The sequence below is a fragment of the Cherax quadricarinatus genome, chromosome 21 (genome assembly GCF_038502225.1).
Source record: "Cherax quadricarinatus isolate ZL_2023a chromosome 21, ASM3850222v1, whole genome shotgun sequence".
NCBI classification, from domain to species: Eukaryota; Metazoa; Arthropoda; class Malacostraca; order Decapoda; family Parastacidae; genus Cherax; species Cherax quadricarinatus.
Window position 1 is genome coordinate 20,128,541 of NC_091312.1, and position 21,222 is coordinate 20,149,762.

A 21,222-nucleotide genomic window follows, 5' to 3' on the forward strand; every position below is an offset into this window, starting at 1 on the left:
TTTGGGGTTGCGACAATCAAGGGGTTAATTAGTTAGTTTGATGGAGGAGATGCTGGCAGAGGTTTAGGGTTGTGGAAGATAGCAGGCCAGCGGATGTACACACATCCAACAACATTGGAGAGTTACTTTCGTGTTGTTTTTCTATCACTTGCTTAACTTACTTGCTACACTGTTAATTCTACACTTTGGAAATAAATGGTATAAAATACCGACACAATGGAAATATAAACACATATGCAGTATAATGTGATCCTTTATTGACAACATTTCGCCCACACAGTGGACTTTCCCAAGTCACAAACAGATCTACCTGGGTGGAAGGTATGTGAGTATTTATAGTCAGGTTGAGAATGCTGGGTCAGGTGGAGAATGCTGCATGTGGTGATCTACCGAGTGGGGTTATAGAGTCTAAAATCTTGGGTAGGTTGGAAGAGAGACTGGATAAGTATATGAGTAGACCTTCTGCAGTGTTCCTCCATTTCTGTGTTCTTATGTGGGATAGTGATGATTTGTTCTTTCTTTACCAGGATAGAAGTGATTATTAATTTGTTTTTCCCATACATCTTGGCAAATTCTAGCACTCAAAAACCACTCTCAGATTTTTCAACATCTTTTTTAAATTCCATCATGTTTCTCACTTTCTTTACCAAAGGAACCTTACTAGGAACTTTCTTTTGGGCCATGAGTCCTTATTTCCCAGTTGCACTTAATCGATAACCATGAAAATCAATGAATTATAGCGAAATATTTGGATGAATGAGCAGAAGCTTCCTCACTCACCCAGAGACAAAGCCAGACACATCAACCCACGCTCGCGGCTGGTGGCAGCGGGTTGACGTGTACCATATGGCTGATAAGCGAAATAATGGCTGATAACCGGGAGCTGAAAAACCGGCCGATAACCGAGTTGGCCGATAAGTGGAACAGAAATAACCGAGGGTCCACTATAGTGTAACCCTTTCAGGGTCGAGAGGCCTTCTCCTAAACTCGTTCTTAGGGTCGAAAATTTTTCGGAAAAATAGAAAATTATTTTTTCTTATGAAATGATAGAGAATCTTTTCCCGATCATAATGACACCAAAAGTATGAAATTTAATGGAAAACTTATGGAATTATGCTCTTGCGAAGTTAGCGGTCTCGGCGATGCTTACGCATCAGTGATTTCGCCCACTTTGAGCCCTATTTTCGGCCAATTCAGTGTATTAGTCGACAAAAATCATATCCATTTTGCTAAAACTCCATTTTTTCTATCGAATGAGTGCAAGAAACCACCTATTTACTGATTTCAAGTATCCAATAAAGTTGTCAGAAATTGGCAAATTTGCCAATTTCACACAAATTTCAGAAGATGCCAATTTCCAAATAAGGTCCAGAATAAGCAAGACAGACATTCCTGGCACTAAAATAAAATTTTCTCTGTTCATTAGTCACGTCCTCGGGCCTTTCTTACATCTCTTTTGCTTTCCACTTTGAATTTTTATTCTCACAAAAAATAGAAGATTTACTGTTATGCAGACTACTTCATTAGTGTAGAAATGGTATAAATGATATCAGTGCACTTGTGAAAGAATATTAGACTCATCAGTTGACATGTATTGGACGCTTGGCATAAAAAAACCACACCACGGGTGGAGATAGAACCCGCAATTAGAGAGTCTCAGAACTCCAGACCATCGCGTTAGCCACTGGACTAGCTAGCCACAATAAGATTCGTCCATTTTTACAGACGAATCTCCAGCTAGCATGGCCGTGATGAACTCTAGCTCAAATCCCCTCAAAGCCGTCAACATGACTCATGAAATCATAATGACACGATTGCAAACAAACCATACCACAGGCGGGGATAGAACCCGCGATCAGAGAGTCTCTCTGACCGTGGGTGCTATCCCCGCCTGTGGTATGGTTTGCTTGCAATCATGTCATTACGATTTCGTGAGTCACGCTTGGCATGATTTCTTTACTTTTGAAATTTGGTAAAAATCGAACATTTCTGCTACTTTGAGCTCAATTTCAAGGTACTTTTCATTATGAAACCATTCAAAATCATCTCAATTTCTGTAATATGTCTTCAATTCTATAAAATGAGACCAGGAAAACTAGAATACAACCATAAATACCATATGAAAATACACTGCAATGTCGCTGTTTTAAACCAAAAACATGGTTGGAGTTTATTTTTCTCATTATGCACTGAGTGCTGCAGGATTTTTTTTATACCATGCACACTGACCACATAGACCCATTCTTTCATATGAAGGCCTACCAGCTTTCTCTCGCTAGATTTGAGGGCGCTAGAATTTAGGCGTTCTAGTACATCAATAACCCTGGTGCATAAGCTGTACTAGTACGTCAGAAACCCTGAAAAGGTTAAGAGTGGTTAGTACTTCTATTCAATAAATCTATGATAAGGGGAAGGTACCTAGGGATTAGCAGTGTGCATAATTCCTTTGTGTAAGGAAAAGGGGGATAAAAGAGGGTGTAAAATATATAGGGCAATTAACCTGTTGAGTATACCAGGTAAAGTGTACATTTGTTATTTATAATAGAATTGACGGTAAGATGGAGAGCAAGATCGATGATAGACAAGGATGCCTTAGGAAGGGTAGGGAATTTCCCAAACCAAGTGCTTTTAATGAAGAATATAAGTGAACAGTATTTAAATAAAGATAGAGAAGTTTTCGTTGTATTTATGGCTTTAGGAAAGACATATGATAGGGTGGATAGGAGAGCAATGTGGCAGATATTGCAAGTGTACGGAATAAGTGGTAGGTTACTGAAAGCAGTTGAGAGTTTTTATGAGGATAGTGAGGCTCAGAGTATGCAGAAGAGAGAGGAAGATTATTTCAAGTAAAAGTAGGCTTAAGACAGGGAAACGTGATGTCATCATGGTTATTTAACATGGAGTTGTAAAAGAAGCGAATGCTGAGATATTGGGAAGAGGTGTGGGATTAAAATATGCAGCATCTGTTAGAAAGTGGGAGTTGTCACAGTTGCTTAGTGCCGATGACACTGCTTTTGGGAGATTCTGAAGAGAAGTTGCAAAGGTTGGTGGACAAATTTGGGAGCATTTGTAAATGGAGGAAATGAACATAGGAAAGAGCAAAGTGATGAGGGTAACAAACGATTTAGGTAATCGAAAATTGGATATTAGATAGGAAGGAGGGAGCATGGAGGAAATGAATTTGTTCAGATATTTTGAAATGAATTTGTCTGCAGATTGACCTATGAAAGACGAGGTGAACCGTAGAATTATCATAGAAAAAAAGATGGGTGATGCATTGAGGCATCTGTGGAGACAGTGTTATTCATAGAGGCAAAAGGGGGGAATGTATGAGTATAATTGTACCAACACTTATATAAATATGAAACATAGGTGGTGAATGTTGCAGCGAGTAGAAGGCTAGAAGCAGTGGAAGACTTGAAGGGTGTATAAATCTGTAGTGGAGGGAAGGTGGGGTAGGGGTCCCCCTAGGAAAATTTGGAGAGAAGGGGGGGTAAAATAAGTTTTGTCTGCGAATGCAAGGATATCCAGGAAGCATGTGTGTGTTTAGGACAGATAGGTTTTTGAGACTTAGCGAGGTGTTGGAGTGTGAGCAAGGCAATATTTTGCGAAGGGATCCAGGGAAACTGATTAGCCGGGCTTGAGTCCTGGAGGTGGAAATTACATCACGCATCCCTGGTTAATGTTTACTTTTACTGGGAAATAATCTCCCTCCTACATACCCTAACCTGAGCCTCACTATCCTCATAAAAACTCTTAACTGCTCTCGGTGACCTACCTCCTATTCAATACACTTGAAGCACCTGCCACATTGCTTACCCATCCATCCTATCATATGCAGCTCCTGAGTTAGGATCAAGATTTCTTGTCCCCACAGAGACATGCAACACAGTGTGTGATTAATAGTATGTATCAGTAGACTGCTTTCTTGCGACAGTTTCTGTTAATGGGACTCTCGGTAATGGGACTCCCGCTAATGGGTCTCCCACTAATGGTACTCCTGCTAATAAAAACCATCATCAAAAACATTTAAAAAATTATAAACCAAGCAGTTTATGGTTAGGTTAGATAGTTAAAATAGGTTAGGTGTAAGTTAGGCGAGGTTTAGTTAAATAATGTTAGCCTAGGTTAGTGTTAATATTACTGTGCCTAAGTTAAATGTTTATTATTTAAGTAATTAAATAAAACTATTTATATTTTTTACTGGGAGTGAAAATACCAGAGTAAAATTGCTTGAAAGTCAACATAACGACAGTGAAATTAGCGAGTCAGCATACCAGGGGTGAAAATAGCGAGTCAACATACTTGGAGTGAAATTAGCGAGTCAACATACTGGGAGTGAAATTAGCGAGTCAACATACCGGGGGTGAAATTAGCAAGTCAACATACCAGGAGTGAAATTAGTGACATTGCTTAGAACCTTATGTGAGGAATAATATGTATAACTTAAGTAACTGTGGATTACAATGTAACCCACCACCACCCCACTTGTATATTCCCACCACCACCACCACCCCAGTTGTATATTCCAACAACCACCACCACCACCCCAGTTGTATATTCCTGCCACCATCACCCTAGTTGTATATTCCCACCACGACCCCAGTTGTATATTCCCACCACCACCCCAGTTGTACATTCCCACCACCACACCAGTTGTAGAGTCCCATCACCAACATCACCCCAGATGTATATTCCTACAACCCCAGCTTTATATTCCCACTACCCCAGCTGTATATTCAAACCACCACCATCACCATCCCACAGGTGTGTATTCTCACCACCACCATCCCACATGTATGAATTCCCACCACCACCACCATCCCACATGTATGAATTCCCACCACCACCACCATCCCACATGTATGAATTCCCACCACCACCACCATCCCACATGTGTGAATTCCCACCACCACCATCCTGCATGTGTGTATACCCATCACCACCATCCCACATGTGTGTATATTCCCACCACCACCATCCCACATGTGTGTATTCCCACCACTACCACCCCATGTGTGTGTATTCTCAGCACCACCATCCCACAAGTGTGTATTCCCACCACCACCATCCCACAAGTGTGTATTCCCACCACCACAATCCCACAAGCATGTATTCCCACCACCACAATCCCACAAGTGTGTATTCCCACCACCACAATCCCACAAGTGTGTATTCCCACCACCACAATCCCACAAGTGTGTATTCCCACCACCACAATCCCACAAGTGTGTATTCCCACCATCACAATCCCACAAGTGTGTATTTCCACCACCATAATCCCACCACCATCATAATCCCACAAGTGTGTATTCCCACCACCATAATCCCATAAGTGTGTGTTCCCACCACCATCATAATCCCACAAGTGTGTATTCCCACCACCATAATCCCATAAGTGTGTGTTCCCACCACCATCATAATCCCACAAGTGTGTATTCCCACCACCACAATCCCACAAGTGTGTATTCTTACCACGATAATCTCACAAGTGTGTATTCCCACCACCATCATAATCCCACAGTGTATATTCCCACCACCATAATCCCATAAGTGTGTATTCCCACCACCACAATCCCACAAGTGTGTATTCCCACCATCACACTCCCACAAGTGTATACGTGCTAATTTATTTACTTCTTGACCACTGTGCTCAGCACACACCCCAAGATGAGTTACAATAATAATGAAGTATGTATAATTTAAGAATAACATTACAAGTTTGTCAGAATAACTTTAGTCCTCCACGTGGTTTTCAGGAGTGTGTAACGGAGATGCGGTTGCGGTGTCGGATGCGGCTCTAGGTAAATAAGACACAATCTGCGGGTTATGCCATTATATTTATGAGGATGTTTCGTCCATCAGGGACTTGATAACATCCATGGTAAACAGGAGGTCTTCGGAAACTAGATGCATCTAGGTCACTGTGCGGTGTGAGAAAAATATCCTAGTATTGCATAACCCCAGTCCAATGTGCCTCATTGCACACTAAAGGAATAGTGCAGGGTGGGACATAAGTTTTTAATGTGGTTAATGTAAACGTTGAAGATTTGAAACAAATCAGAAGAGGTATTCACAAGTTACCACATGGATGCTAATGTATCAGTTTCTTCCATAAAAATGGTAAATGAGAAGGTACTCAGCCCAAAACTTATTCAAACCTTCTACTAAGATTTGAAGCCAAATTGAAGAGGCATTCTCTTTTCTCAGAAAGCCCAATATTCTATAATACGCCAGGTCATTAAATTTGGTGCCTGTTAGAATTTACATTATCAAGTTATCAGCGTTGAAGTGTGAAGCCAGTCAGTTGGATGAGGCACTCAGAAATTATTACATGAAAAGCAGGATTTCAGTTTTTCTACAACCTTGAAAAAACAGACAAACTGGGACCTGCAGTCAATAATTAATGCAAACTTTCCTGGCCGTAAGACACATCAGTCATTAATACTGAAGCCACAATTGTCTTGTGCACTTACTCATGACAACTATTCCTAGAATCTTGACCTAGTTACCACACACTAATGCTGAAACTTTGAAACTGATCAGATGAGGCTTTCTCGTGTTACCAGTGAAATAAAAATGAAAAATTGGAAGTAGAAATATAAAAAAAAGATACTCTGGCAACCAATTAAAGATTCCTCAATGAAGACACTTGGTTACTTGGATCTTGAACATTAAAATGTTATAAAATACTGACAGATTGTTAGGTAAGACACATATGCAACAGTTAGGTATCTTTATTTCGAAACGTTTCGCCTACACAGTAGGCTTCTTCAGTCGAGTACAGAAAAGTAGAAGCCTACTGTGTAGGCAAAACGTTGCGAAATAAAGATACCTAACTGTTGCATATGTGTCTTACTTGGATCTTGTTTCTCTTCTTATGCAAAGACTAACAGAAAATAATTGTTAAAAATTTTGCACATTTTTTGCATTATCAGCCCATAGGTAATTAATAAGGCACCAGTGAAATACTGGGTACCTTTATCATGATGACGTTTCGCTAATCTTTGTCGTTTTCATTATTATACTGAAATTATATATTGAAGACATTGGACAGGTGTTCACTACCTTATCTTTGACCAATCTAAAGCAGAAGCAGGAGAATTCACACTTCCACATTGGAGCCAAAAGAGAGTTGCAGCAGATGAAGGTGGGCGGGGGCCACTAAGTGGAAATAGGCCGTGCCCAAGCACTGGGGACAGAGGTTAGCAATAGGATTATAAAAGATATTCTCTGTACCAAGATTCCATAGTGTTGATGTGTCACAAAGGTATCATTACATTCATAGTATATAATAGTGACCAAACGAATGATACATGTGCAACACCTGCATATTTTTATTATGAAGGCCTCTCACCAGCCGCTGTTTTTTTTTTTTTTTAATTCATTACAGAGACTATATGTTGAAGACAGGGAAAGATGATGTAATTAATCTTTAGACTTGATAGATGTTCATTCACTTATCCTTAGTCATCTGACACACAGCAAGGAGGATGGACACTTTGTACTGTATATTGAAGCCAGAAGAGAGGTACAGACATTGTCCCAGGTGGGCAGGACCTGCTAGGGGGTTGTTGATACACTCAAACGTAAACTTACATTTGACGCTAACTCATATCTGTCCAACCGTGGCTTTATAGCACTCGTCCAGCAGTACAAAAACAAACTTCTTCAGATATAAAAATAAAATTTTCAAACTGTATGTTGACTTAGCCATGGGTAGTCAGTGGAGTGCAGTCCTGGCTAACATTTTTTATTTTATGGAAAAATAATAGACTGAAGGATTTATCAAAAACATTCCTAACATGATTATATGGTTCAGATATGCTGATGACATTTTGATCATTCATCCCAGAAGACTTAACATTCAAGACCTTTCTCCAATCACCATCATCGAAATTACTGTGCTATCAAATTTATCTTGAATAGAAAAGAAGGCAAACCACAATTGCTTGATATCTTTCTCTGAAGTTCATCCAGCAGACACACTTCTTTCAGAATCTCCAAAAATCTTACATATAAAGATTAGCTTACTCATATAATCTTTCTTATTTCCTTGATTCCTAGAAGAATTCCAGTACATGACCCATACCTTAATATGTATACACTTCCCTCCCTTCTTCATACAAGATAGCAAACACAGAGCTAAGAATATACTCAACTCTATCAACACTGTCTTGATTCTACCTAGAAGAGAAGTGGCCAACATTACCATATAAGCCCTTTCTAGAAGTACATGAGCATAGCTGCCATAGCTATGTCTTCCATCAGAAACCTAACCAAGAAAAATTATCCTTATGACCCACAACAGTGAAGCACAAGTATACACCAGTCCATGCTGTGGGATGCAACATGGTCTACGTAAGAGAATTGAGGATATGATATAATGTAAAGATCCATTAAGTAAATAAAGGAATAATTGAAATATCGACAAATTCCAAATATTTAAATAATACGTCCAAGGAAATATAATTTAAAGTGTACTCAAATATTTGTATATAGATGTGTATACATGAGGGAAGTAATTTGAAACTTCATATGAACTTGACTAGATCTTGAGGCAGTAATGTAAATTTGGGAAACAAAGTCCTCAGTGCTGTCACAAGTAGACAAGATTAGGCTAAGTGTGCATGGTAAGCTAACGCATGCACATGAAGGATAGACGTACTCCCTGCAGGTAGGGATAAGCCCAGGCATGCACAGAGAGACTGGTATACACATGAAGATGGATGCTGTCCCTGCGGGTAAGGCTGAACCCAGGTGTGTATGAAGCCGGGCACTGTCTCAGAATGTGGCCAGGGAGGTATGTACGGAATCATCTTTCATGGTCTTCGCATTCTGGCAAGGTGAAGACCATGAAATGTAAGGTTTGTCTGAAAATAGGTCACTGAAGAGGAATTATCTCTAACTCATAAATTCGCAGCAGTAATGGATAGATCCGGACAGCACTACATCTGTCATCCAGAAATGGCAACTAATTAGTTTAATTTGCTATGACCTCCAACCAAGTGAGCAGTCATAGAAGTGGAAATAATTTTAAGTGAAGAAATGTAACAGAAGTGAGGCTTTGTGGCAACTACAGTAGCTAGCAGCAATGACTCCGAGCATAGACGAATTAGCTTCGAAGAGGCTAGCAATTCTAGAGGTTCTAAACTCAACTCTAGGTACATTAGCTTGATTTGGTTGCCACAATCAGCCATTATCTGGTATGACAGGAAACAGAGCAGCAAACAAGATCACAATTGCTCTTAAAGACAAAAAGACAAATATTAATTTAAGCACAATTTAATTGAACCCATCAATGACCAACAACGAATATATCGCTGTAACTTGAAGACAATGTCAAATAGCAGTGTACATTAAAGCAAGAAATAACTGTGCAATTGTAATTTACATTTTGGACAAATGTAAGTAAAATATGGATACCTGTTACGGAGTACTGTAAAAACAAATATTTATATAAAATAACGCTCCATATACATGTATAATGTCATTTTCTGTGTAGTATACAGAAAGTGGACATGTATTATTCCCTGTAAGTGAACGCATTTTATTCCTGTCAGTCAGGCAGTGACCAAGACAGGAGCAGATGAGAGGTGTTTTTAGTTCAGTACCAGACGGGTGGTCACGGGGTAAAGCCATCATTTTTGGGCGGTAGTTTGAGTAGGTAATTTTGGCAAGTTTTTTAGTGTATACTATAGGTGTTTGTGTTTAAGTACTCTCATGTTTATTTGTAAAGCCCTAGTATGCAGGGCCTGTGTTTTGGAGAGTATTTAACGTTTCCACTGTAGGCTATGTAGCCTGCAGAAAGGGGGGGTATCATGGAGCCTCCCTGTTCATAAATGTTCATTTATTTTGTTTAACTCATTAGTAGCAGTGTGCTAGTGAGCTAATGTGAACTGGAGTGTGGTGGTTTTTGTAGTAGTTATAGTACTTACATACAACTTATAACTACTACAAAAAACACCACACTCCAGTTCACATTAGCTCACTAGCACACTGCTACTAATGAGTTAAACGAAATAAAGGAACATTTATGAACAGGGAGGCTCCATGATACCCCCCCTTTCTGCAGGCTACATAGCCTACAGTGGAAACGTTAAATACTCTCCAAAACACAGGCCCCTGCATACTAGGGCTTTACAAATAAACATGAGAGCACTTAAACACAAACACCTATAGTATACACTAAAAAACTTACCTACTCAATCTACTGCATAAACATGATGGCTTTACCCTGTGACCACCTGTCTGGTACTGAACTAAAAACACCTCTCATCTGCTCCTGTCCTGGTCACTGCCTGACTGACAGGAATAAAATGCATTCACTTGCAGGGAATAATACACGTCCACTTTCCGTATACTACACAGTAAATGACATTATATATGGAGCGTTATTTTATATAAATATTTTTTTTTACAGTACTCCGTAACAATACCACACTGGCAACATCAAACTATATATGAAATAGGTATAAAATACCAAAGTTGATGAGCGAGACATGTGCAACAATTGAGAATATCTCTGAAATGTTTCGCCTACTCGTTAGGCTTCTTCAGTCAAATGCAGAGGGAATAAAAAATTAATGGAAACAGCAGTAGTGGTGAGATAAAAATGATATCAGTCCATCAATCGTGCAGTAGTACTTTTTGAAGTGGGGGGAACTGTGCGCACAAAATAATCACAACTTGTAGGTTTTTTTCCAATTGGTGTAGCAAAATGACTAATCCCTACAGAATATTTAGAATACCTAGGCTCCAGAATACTTAGCATTCCTGTACCTATAGAATGTACTCTGAAAGACGTAAATCAGCAGAAGTGGTATAGAATTGATCAATCAATCAAAGTTTATTCTCTGTAAGGATTACAATGCGGGGTTTACAGATTTTGGTTATTGTGTGGTTTACATGTAATAAAATACTAATTACAGAGGGGGCCACTAGAACACCTAGCATGGCTAGGCATTTCGGGCAAACTTAGATTAATTCTTAACCCTAAATTATTACAAATTGTGGAGTAAGTTGACTAAATACTAAGTGACAAAATAAAGTGGAACCTCAAATATCGAACTTTCTTCGGTCCAGAAGGCTGTTCGAGTGCCTTTACCGAATGAATTTATTCCCATCAGGAATATTGTAAATTTGATTAGTCCATTTCAGACCCTCAAAAATACACTTATAAAAGCACTTACAAAAATACATTTACATAATTGGTCGTGTTGGGAGCAGTTCGATTTTTGAGGTTCCACTGTACTAGTTTGTGAGTTTAGCAATGTGAATGCTTTTGTTTTGGCACAATACATAGTTTCTACATTGGAGTATCACAGGCAAACGTATGACTAGTTAGGAATCATTATTTTAAGATTAAGATACGTATTTCTGTGCTTATAGTCAAATGGGTGAGTGAGTGTAAGTGTGAACCACCAGGTGGTTTTTATGGAGTTAGTTGACGGGGTGTATCAGGGAGATAAGATGTTTTCTAACGGTAGTTTTGAAGGTGATGAATGTGTCTGCAGTTCTAGAGTTTTCAGGTAGGGTGTTCCAGATTTTAGGGCCTTTGACATAAATTGAATTTTTGTAAAGGTTTAGTTGGACACGGGGAATGTCGTAGAGATGTTTATGTCTGGTGTTATGCCTGTGGGTCCTGTCACAACTATCAAGAAAGCATTTTAGGTCAAGGTTAATACAGTGGACCCCCGCATAACGATGGCATCACATAGCGATTATTTCGCATACCGCTTACTTTAATTGCAAAAATTTTGCCTCGCATACCGCTTAAAAACCCGCTTACCGATTTTCGTCCGAGATGCGCTCACATGTTCCGCCGGTGGCATTGTTTACCAGCCAGCCTCCGCGGTAACATCCAAGCATACAATCGGAATATTTCGTATTATTACAGTGTTTTCGGTGCTTTTTCTGGAAAATAAGTGACCATGGGCCCCAAGAAAGCTTCTAGTGCCAACCCTACAGCAATAAGGGTGAGAATTACAATAGAGATGAAGAAAAAGATCATTGATAAGTATGAAAGTGGAGTGCATGTCTCCGAGCTGGCCAGGTTGTATAATAAACCCCAATCAACCATCGCTACTATTGGTGGTACAGCTGCTGCTGCTGCTGCACTGTCAGCTGCTGCTGCTGCTGCACTGTCAGCTGCTGCTGCTGCTGTAGCACCGTTGTTGGTGTGGCTTATTGAGAATACCAAGAAACAATTAACCCCAGAGGATTTGCCACCCAGGATAACCCAAAAAAGTCAGTGTCATCGAAGACTGTCTAACTTATTTCCATTGGGGTCCTTAATCTTGTCTCCCAGGATGCAACCCACACAAGTCAACTAACACCCAGGTGAACAGGGAAAAATGCCTGGAACTAGTGCTCATATTGGTGAATTTAAAGTCAGCAAAGGTTGGTTTGAGAGATTTAAGAATCGTAGTGGCATACACAGTGTGATAAGGCCTGTTCTGGAAGAAAATGCCAAACAGGACCTACAGTACTCAGGAGGAAAAGGCACTCCCAGGACACAGTGTCTCATCAGTCATTGCTGCATCTTCAATAAAGGTAAGTGTCATTTATTCTTCATTTAGTAGACTAGTACATGCACAATATATACTGTGCATGTACTACTCTACTATTGTGCATGTATCCTTCTCTTTGTGTGTGGGAAAATGTATATTTCATGTGGTAAAATTTTTTTTTTTCATACTTTTGGGTGTCTTGCACGGATTAATTTGATTTCCATTATTTCTTATGGGGAAAATTCATTCACATAGCGATTATTTCGCATAACAATTACCCCTCTTGCACGGATTAAAATCGTTAACCGGGGGTCCACTGTATTGGAATTTAAGGTCCTGTATATGTAGATTGCACAGTAGTAAGTGTGGATGTTCTGAACAGGGAGTAAGTTTAGATCTATGAAGAGTAAAGCCGCCGTGATGATTTAGTGATTATTCTTACCGCGCTTTTGCCGGTTATTATTGGCTTTAGGCGCGTTGTTGCAGCGATCCCCGCCACAAAAAGCATAGGGTGAGTATGGACAAATGAGTGAATGGTGATAGTGAAGGCATTTTTATACACACATAGCAATGTTCGTAGAGATCCCAAATCGTTTTATTTACTAAGCTACAAAGGACATGTAAGGGAATATTATTATATGATATATATAAAGGAGATAATGATAAAGGTATGTATATGATGAGTATTATAGTTGAAGAAGGAGAGGAGTGATATATATCGAGGGAGGAGTATAAAGAAGGAGGGAGAGATGAAGGAGGAGGGAGGAGGAGAAGGAGGAGGAGAAGGAGGAGAGAGAAGGGAGGGAGGAGGAGGAGGAGGAGGAAGGAGGAGGAGGAGAGGAAAAGGAGGAGAGAAGTAGGAGGAGAGGAGAGGAGGAGGAAAAGGAAGAGGAGAGGATGAGGAGGAGGATGAGGATGATGATGATACGTGGCAATAATAATAATGGAAGTTGTGGAATCATTATTTTAAGATTAAGATATGCATTTGTGCTTATATCAAATGGGTGAGTGAGTGGCAGAATCACCAGGTGGTTTTTTATGTAAAGTTAGTTGACGGTGTATCAGAGATAAGATGTTTTACTGGTAGTTTTGAAGGTGGATGAATGTGTTCGAGCCCCAGAGTTTTCAGGCAGGGTATTCATATTTTAGGCCTTGACCTGAAATTGAATTTGTAAAGGTTAAGTGAACACGGGAATGTCAGAGAGATGTTTGTGTTCGGTGTTATTCCTGTGGGTCCGTCACTACTACTGAAGAAAGCATTTAGGTCAAGGTTATTGGAATTTAAGGTCCTGTATATGTAGATTGCACAGTGGTAAGTGTGGATGTTCTGGAACAGAGTAAGTTTAGATCTATGAAGAGTGGGGCTACTGTGATGGATTTAGTGATTATTCTTACCGTGGCTTTGTTGAGTTATTACTGGCTTTAGGTGCATTAAGCCGCAGCGATCCCCGCCAACAACAGCACAGTGATACATGTGACAAATGAGCGAATGGTATAGCGTGTATAATACTACTTTGCGTTACCCAGTACCTATTCAAAGAAGATCCCAAACCGTTTTTATACTTTTTTGCCATGCTGACAAGGTGGAAGATATATAGCTTATAATATATATATATATAAATGATATGTTACAAATATATGGTTATATATAGCTGATATGAAATACAGCTTATATATACAGTGATGAGTGATATGTATATATGAGTATAAATTTATGATATGATATAATGAAGATGATGAGTGAGATGTATGGAGTATAAAGGAGGAGGAGGATGATGATGATGATGATATGTGATAATAATAATAATTAGGAATCATTATTTTAAGATTAAGATACGTATTTCTGTGCTTATAGTCAAATGGGTGAGTGAGTGAGTGTAAGTGTGAACCACCAGGTGGTTTTTATGTAGTTAGTTGACGGGGTGTATCAGGGAGATAAAATGTTTTCTAACGGTAGTTTTGAAGGTGATGAATGTGTCTGCAGTTCTATAGTTTTCAGGTAGGGTGTTCCAGATTTTAAGGCCTTTGACATACATTGAATTTTTGTAAAGGTTTTGTCGGACACAGGGAATGTCGTAGAGATGTTTGTGTCTGGTGTTATGCCTGTGGGTCCTGTCACAACTATCAAGAAAGCATTTTAGATCAAGGTTAATATGGAATTTAAGGTCCTGTATATGTAGATTGCACAGTAGTAAGTGTGGATGTTCTGAACAGGGAGTAAGTTTAGATCTATGAAGAGTGGGGGGGTGTGTTGCCAGGGATGGGATTTAGTGATTATTCTTACTGCGGCTTTTTGTTGAGTTATTATTGGCTTTAGGTGTGTTGCTGCAGTTGATCCCCAAGCACAAATAGCATAGGTGAGGTATGGATAAATGAGTGAATGGTATAGTGTGAGAAGGGCATTTTGCGGCACGTAGTATCGTATCTTGGAGAGGATCTCAACTGTTTTGGATACTTTTTTTGTTATGTGTTGGATATGGGTGCTGAAATTCAGGTTGTTGTCGAGGTATAGGCCTAGGAATTTGCCCTCATTATGTCTGGCAATTAGAGTGTTGTCAATCTTAATGTTAAATTGCGCAGCACCTGCTCTGCTACCAAACATAATATAGTAGATTTTGTCAGTGTTAAGTGTAAGTTTATTGGCTGTCATCCAAGTTGATATTTTGAGCAGCTCCTCATTAACAATGGTGTTGAGGGTGGCAAGATTAGGGTGAGAGATGACAAGTCGTGTCGTCAGCAAAGAGAATGGGTTTCTGGTGTTGGGATATGTTTGGAAGATCATTGATGTAAATGAGGAAGAGCAGGGGTCCAAGGACACTTCCCTGCAGAACTCCAGTATCAAGTGGCTGTGTTGATGATGTTGTGTCTTTAATGGTGGCATACTGATACCTATTAGTAAGGTAGGATTCGAAATATGCAGGCGCTTGGCCTCTTATACCATAATGGTCAAGTTTGTGGGGTAGGATGCCGTGGTCTACTGTGTCAAAAGCTTTTCTTAGGTCAATAAAAATTTGTTTAGTTCCTGATATCACAGAAGTTTCATGTACCAGGCTCATGATGCAAAATATAGTTGTGTATGACATGTTGTTTGAGGAGTCTTCTTGGTGTAATGCATATTACAGAACAAATCAGTTATTTCAGTTATGGTAAACATACACCTCTGTCTGTCCCCAAATTCAGAGTTTGACTCCATGCTCTCTAGGCTAGAGGATGCTTCACCTCAAGTGTTTGAGAGTCATGTTGTATAACTAAAATTAATTTGTGCACAATAGTAAGTTACTAATTGATGTACTTTATTTTATAGTAATTACCATATTATCAAATATAAATTGTGTGACAGTTTTTATTGCATGAATGGCATCAGAAACTTGACAATAAGTAATTGTAACATTAAAATTCAACCAAACTAACTCTCTGATTGGCTTGAAATAATAATATTTGTATGGCAACAGTTTTTATCAGCTAATGAGAGCATGCCTTAGATAGATAAGACAAGATAAGATCGTTTATTTCTTTGTAAAGGTTACAGTGTATAATTACAATTTTGATTTGCTAAGTACAGAGATAGCCACTATCATGCCAGGGCATTTTGGGCAGACTAATCCTAATACATAGTAACTAATTAAAACCAGACAAGATAATAAATACATAGTAACTATACTTGAAACTAGACAAGAGGTAGTGGTTGTCTGTTTTACAATCTTATTTAACCCTTAAATGGTCCAAACGTATATATACGCTCACTCGTGCAGCGCCCCGAATATTTTGATTTTTTTTTTATGGAAAAAAAAGAGAACATTTTAAGTGTTTTAGAATAAAAAAAAAATTAGGGTCAGTACTTACAGAGATATGAGGCAGAGAAGTTGGCAGTGGATGCTCATGTGACGGCAACATGAAGCTCTGCCTCTTGTAGAAGTGTTGGTAGACAGCAACCACCCAGGGAAGTACTACCGTCCTGCCAGATGACTGTGAAACAGAAACCTGTAACTGTTCTGCATGATGGTAGGATTGCTGGTTTCTTTTTCTGTCTCATAAACACGCTAGATAACAGGGATATCTTGCTACTCCTACTAACACTTAGGTCACACTTCACAGACACGCACATGCATATATATATACATACATCTAGGTTTTTCTCCTTTTTCTAAATAGTTCTTGTTCTTCTTTATTTCTTCTATTGTCCATGGGGAAGTGGAAAAGAATCTTTCCTCCGTAAGCCATGCGTGTCGTATGAGGCGACTAAAATGCCGGGAGCAATGGGCTAGTAACCCCTTCTCCTGTAGACACTTACTAAAAAAGAGAAGAAAAACTTTATAAAACTGGGATGCTTAAATGTGCGTGGATGTAGTGCGGATGACAAGAAACAGATGATTGCTGATGTTATGAATGAAAAGAAGTTGGATGTCCTGGCCCTAAGCGAAACAAAGCTGAAGGGGGTAGGAGAGTTTCAGTGGGGGGAAATAAATGGGATTAAATCTGGAGTATCTGAGAGAGTTAGAGCAAAGGAAGGGGTAGCAGTAATGTTAAATGATCAGTTATGGAAGGAGAAAAGAGAATATGAATGTGTAAATTCAAGAATTATGTGGATTAAAGTAAAGGTTGGATGCGAGAAGTGGGTCATAATAAGCGTGTATGCACCTGGAGAAGAGAGGAATGCAGAGGAGAGAGGATAAATAAGTATACAAGATATGATGTAGGGCGAAATGACAGTAGTTTGTTGGATTATGTATTGGTAGATAAAAGACTGTTGAGTAGACTTCAGGATGTACATGTTTATAGAGGGGCCACAGATATATCAGATCACTTTCTAGTTGTAGCTACACTGAGAGTAAAAGGTAGATGGGATACAAGGAGAATAGAAGCATCAGGGAAGAGAGAGGTGAAGGTTTATAAACTAAAAGAGGAGGCAGTTAGGGTAAGATATAAACAGCTATTGGAGGATAGATGGGCTAATGAGAGCATAGGCAATGGGGTCGAAGAGGTATGGGGTAGGTTTAAAAATGTAGTGTTAGAGTGTTCAGCAGAAGTTTGTGGTTACAGGAAAGTGGGTGCGGGAGGGAAGAGGAGCGATTGGTGGAATGATGATGTAAAGAGAGTAATAAGGGAGAAAAAGTTAGCATATGAGAAGTTTTTACAAAGTAGAAGTGATGCAAGGAGGGAAGAGTATATGGAGAAAAAGAGAGAGGTTAAGAGAGTGGTGAAGCAATGTAAAAAGAGAGCAAATGAGAGAGTGGGTGAGATGTTATCAACAAATTTTGTTGAAAATAAGAAAAAGTTTTGGAGTGAGATTAACAAGTTAAGAAAGCCTAGAGAACAAATGGATTTGTCAGTTAAAAATAGGAGAGGAGAGTTATTAAATGGAGAGTTAGAGGTATTGGGAAGATGGAGGGAATATTTTGAGGAATTGCTAAATGTTGATGAAGATAGGGAAGCTGTGATTTCGTGTATAGGGCAAGGAGGAATAACATCTTGTAGGAGTGAGGAAGAGCCAGTTGTGAGTGTGGGGGAAGTTCGTGAGGCAGTAGGTAAAATGAAAGGGGGTAAGGCAGCCGGGATTGATGGGATAAAGATAGAAATGTTAAAAGCAGGTGGGGATATAGTTTTGGAGTGGTTGGTGCAATTATTTAATAAATGTATGGAAGAGGGTAAGGTACCTAGGGATTGGCAGAGAGCATGCATAGTTCCTTTGTATAAAGGCAAAGGGGATAAAAGAGAGTGCAAAAATTATAGGGGGATAAGTCTGCTGAGTATACCTGGTAAAGTGTATGGTAGAGTTATTATTGAAAGAATTAAGAGTAAGACGGAGAATAGGATAGCAGATGAACAAGGAGGCTTTAGGAAAGGTAGGGGGTGTGTGGACCAGGTGTTTACAGTGAAACATATAAGTGAACAGTATTTAGATAAGGCTAAAGAGGTCTTTGTGGCATTTATGGATTTGGAAAAGGCGTATGACAGGGTGGATAGGGGGGCAATGTGGCAGATGTTGCAAGTGTATGGTGTAGGAGGTAGGTTACTGAAAGCAGTGAAGAGTTTTTACGAGGATAGTGAGGCTCAAGTTAGAGTATGTAGGAAAGAGGGAAATTATTTCCCAGTAAAAGTAGGCCTTAGACAAGGATGTGTGATGTCACCGTGGTTGTTTAATATATTTATAGATGGGGTTGTAAGAGAAGTAAATGCGAGGGTCTTGACAAGAGGCGTGGAGTTAAAAGATAAAGAATCACACACAAAGTGGGAGTTGTCACAGCTGCTCTTTGCTGATGACACTGTGCTCTTGGGAGATTCTGAAGAGAAGTTGCAGAGATTGGTGGATGAATTTGGTAGGGTGTGCAAAAGAAGAAAATTAAAGGTGAATACAGGAAAGAGTAAGGTTATGAGGATAACAAAAAGATTAGGTGATGAAAGATTGAATATCAGATTGGAGGGAGAGAGTATGGAGGAGGTGAATGTATTCAGATATTTGGGAGTGGACGTGTCAGCGGATGGGTCTATGAAAGATGAGGTGAATCATAGAATTGATGAGGGAAAAAGAGTGAGTGGTGCACTTAGGAGTCTGTGGAGACAAAGAACTTTGTCCTTGGAGGCAAAGAGGGGAATGTATGAGAGTATAGTTTTACCAACGCTCTTATATGGGTGTGAAGCATGGGTGATGAATGTTGCAGCGAGGAGAAGGCTGGAGGCAGTGGAGATGTCATGTCTGAGGGCAATGTGTGGTGTGAATATAATGCAGAGAATTCGTAGTTTGGAAGTTAGGAGGAGGTGCGGGATTACCAAAACTGTTGTCCAGAGGGCTGAGGAAGGGTTGTTGAGGTGGTTCGGACATGTAGAGAGAATGGAGCGAAACAGAATGACTTCAAGAGTGTATCAGTCTGTAGTGGAAGGAAGGCGGGGTAGGGGTCGGCCTAGGAAAGGTTGGAGAGAGGGGGTAAAGGAGGTTTTGTGTGAGAGGGGCTTGGACTTCCAGCAGGTATGCATGAGCGTGTTTGATAGGAGTGAATGGAGACAAATGGTTTTTAATACTTGACGTGCTGTTGGAGTGTGAACAAAGTAAAATTTATGAAGGGGTTCAGGGAAACCGGCAGGCCGGACTTGAGTCCTGGAGATGGGAAGTACAGTGCCTGCATTCTGAAGGAGGGGTGTTAATGTTGCAGTTTAAAAACTGTAGTGTAAAGCACCCTTCTGGCAAGACAGTGATGGAGTGAATGATGGTGAAAGTTTTTCTTTTTCGGGCCACCCTGCCTTGGTGGGAATCGGCCTGTGTGATAATAAAATAAAATAATAAATTATTTTATATAATTTTTGTGTTCTGATAATTGCAATTTATAGTAGTTCTTGACATTTCATAACCAATCTTTGTTCTGACACTAGTATTAGGTACTGAAATTCTACTCAAATTGTCACAAACACATTGACAGGTGAACATTTGCACCTGCCTTGGTCATTTACTATTGTCTTGGAATACAAACAAAGTATTTATAGGTCCCAGCAGTGTTTTGGATATGTGGAAGTATATAATAATAATGAGGAGGAGGAGGAGAAGGAAGAGGAGGAGGAGAAGGAGGAGGAGGAGAAGAAGAAGGAGGATGAGGAGGAGGAGAATTAGGAGGAGGAGGAGGAGGATGAGGAGAAGGAGAGCGAGGAGGAGGAGGAGGAGGAGGAGGAGGAGGAGGAGAAGGAGGAGGAGGAGGAGAAGAAGGAGGAGGAGGATGAGGAGGAGGAGGATGAGGAGAAGGAGGATGAGGAGGAGGAGGAGGAGGAGGAGGAGGATGATGATGATGATGATGATGATGAGGGTAATAATAAGTTCCCTTGAAGCATGAAAAAACAAAAGTCCACCCCTGACAGTGACATGATAAGATGAGATAACATCTGATAAGAGCTGATGTTTGATGAGCATACAGGAAGGTGGGGGAAGCTGATAAGAAAAGATCAGAGGTAACATTTGATGAGCATCGCCCTGCTTTGTTTTCACTGGTACACAAACATTTCTGTCTGTCTCTTTGTCTGTCAAGCTCCTTGTCTATCTGTCTATCCGTCTAGCACTCTGTCTCAGAGAGAGCCACAAGAATGTGTCATCACCTTTACTCACATCTTCAAGCAGAGTATAGCACTGTCTGGATTTTTTGGGTTATCCTAGGTAATTTATACTATGTATACTTGTATTTATGTGTACCTGTGAGACAGGTGATTACCACTTTATTTGTTCACCACAAATTTTTTTAGTCCCTTTTATATTGTCTCCTTTATTTTAGCTTTAAAGAACTACCTTAGCTCAAATTTTTATATTTGTTAAAATAATTCAGGTGCTTTTTTATAGTAAGGCCTCACCTAGATTTCATTAGTAAGGCCTCGCCTAGATTTCATTAGTAAGGCCTCACCTAGACTATGCAGCTCAGTTCTGGTCTCCATATTACAGAATGGACATAAATTCGTTAGAAAACATTCAGCATAGAATGACTAAATTAATACATAGCATTAGAAATCTTCCTTATGAATAAAGATTGAAGACACTTAAATTACATTCACTTGTTAGACGAAGAATGAGGGGAGACGTGATCAAAGTGTATAAGTGGAAGATGGGTATTACTAATGGGGATATTAGCAAGGTCTTGAGGATATCTCTCCAGGAGAGAACCCGCAGTAATGGATTCAAATTGGACAAGTTTAGATTTAGAAGGGATGTAGGAAAGTATTGGTTTGGAAATAGGGTAGT

At 39.7% G+C, this 21,222-nt stretch overlaps 1 protein-coding gene across 4 annotated transcripts in view; it reads left to right on the plus strand.

Annotated features, from left to right (window-relative positions):
* LOC128689001 (prostaglandin E2 receptor EP4 subtype) overlaps positions 1 to 21,222 on the plus strand; it is a 221,567-nt gene that overhangs the window by 163,743 nt on the left and 36,602 nt on the right. For 2 of the 4 annotated variants that reach the window (XM_070087283.1, XM_070087285.1), the window contains exon 8: positions 5,760 to 5,804. The exons of the other annotated variants lie outside the window; for them this stretch is intronic. In XM_070087283.1, the coding sequence (XP_069943384.1) occupies positions 5,760 to 5,804 (45 nt within the window). The remainder of the gene's footprint in view (positions 1 to 5,759; positions 5,805 to 21,222) is intronic. 4 annotated transcript variants of the gene reach the window in all.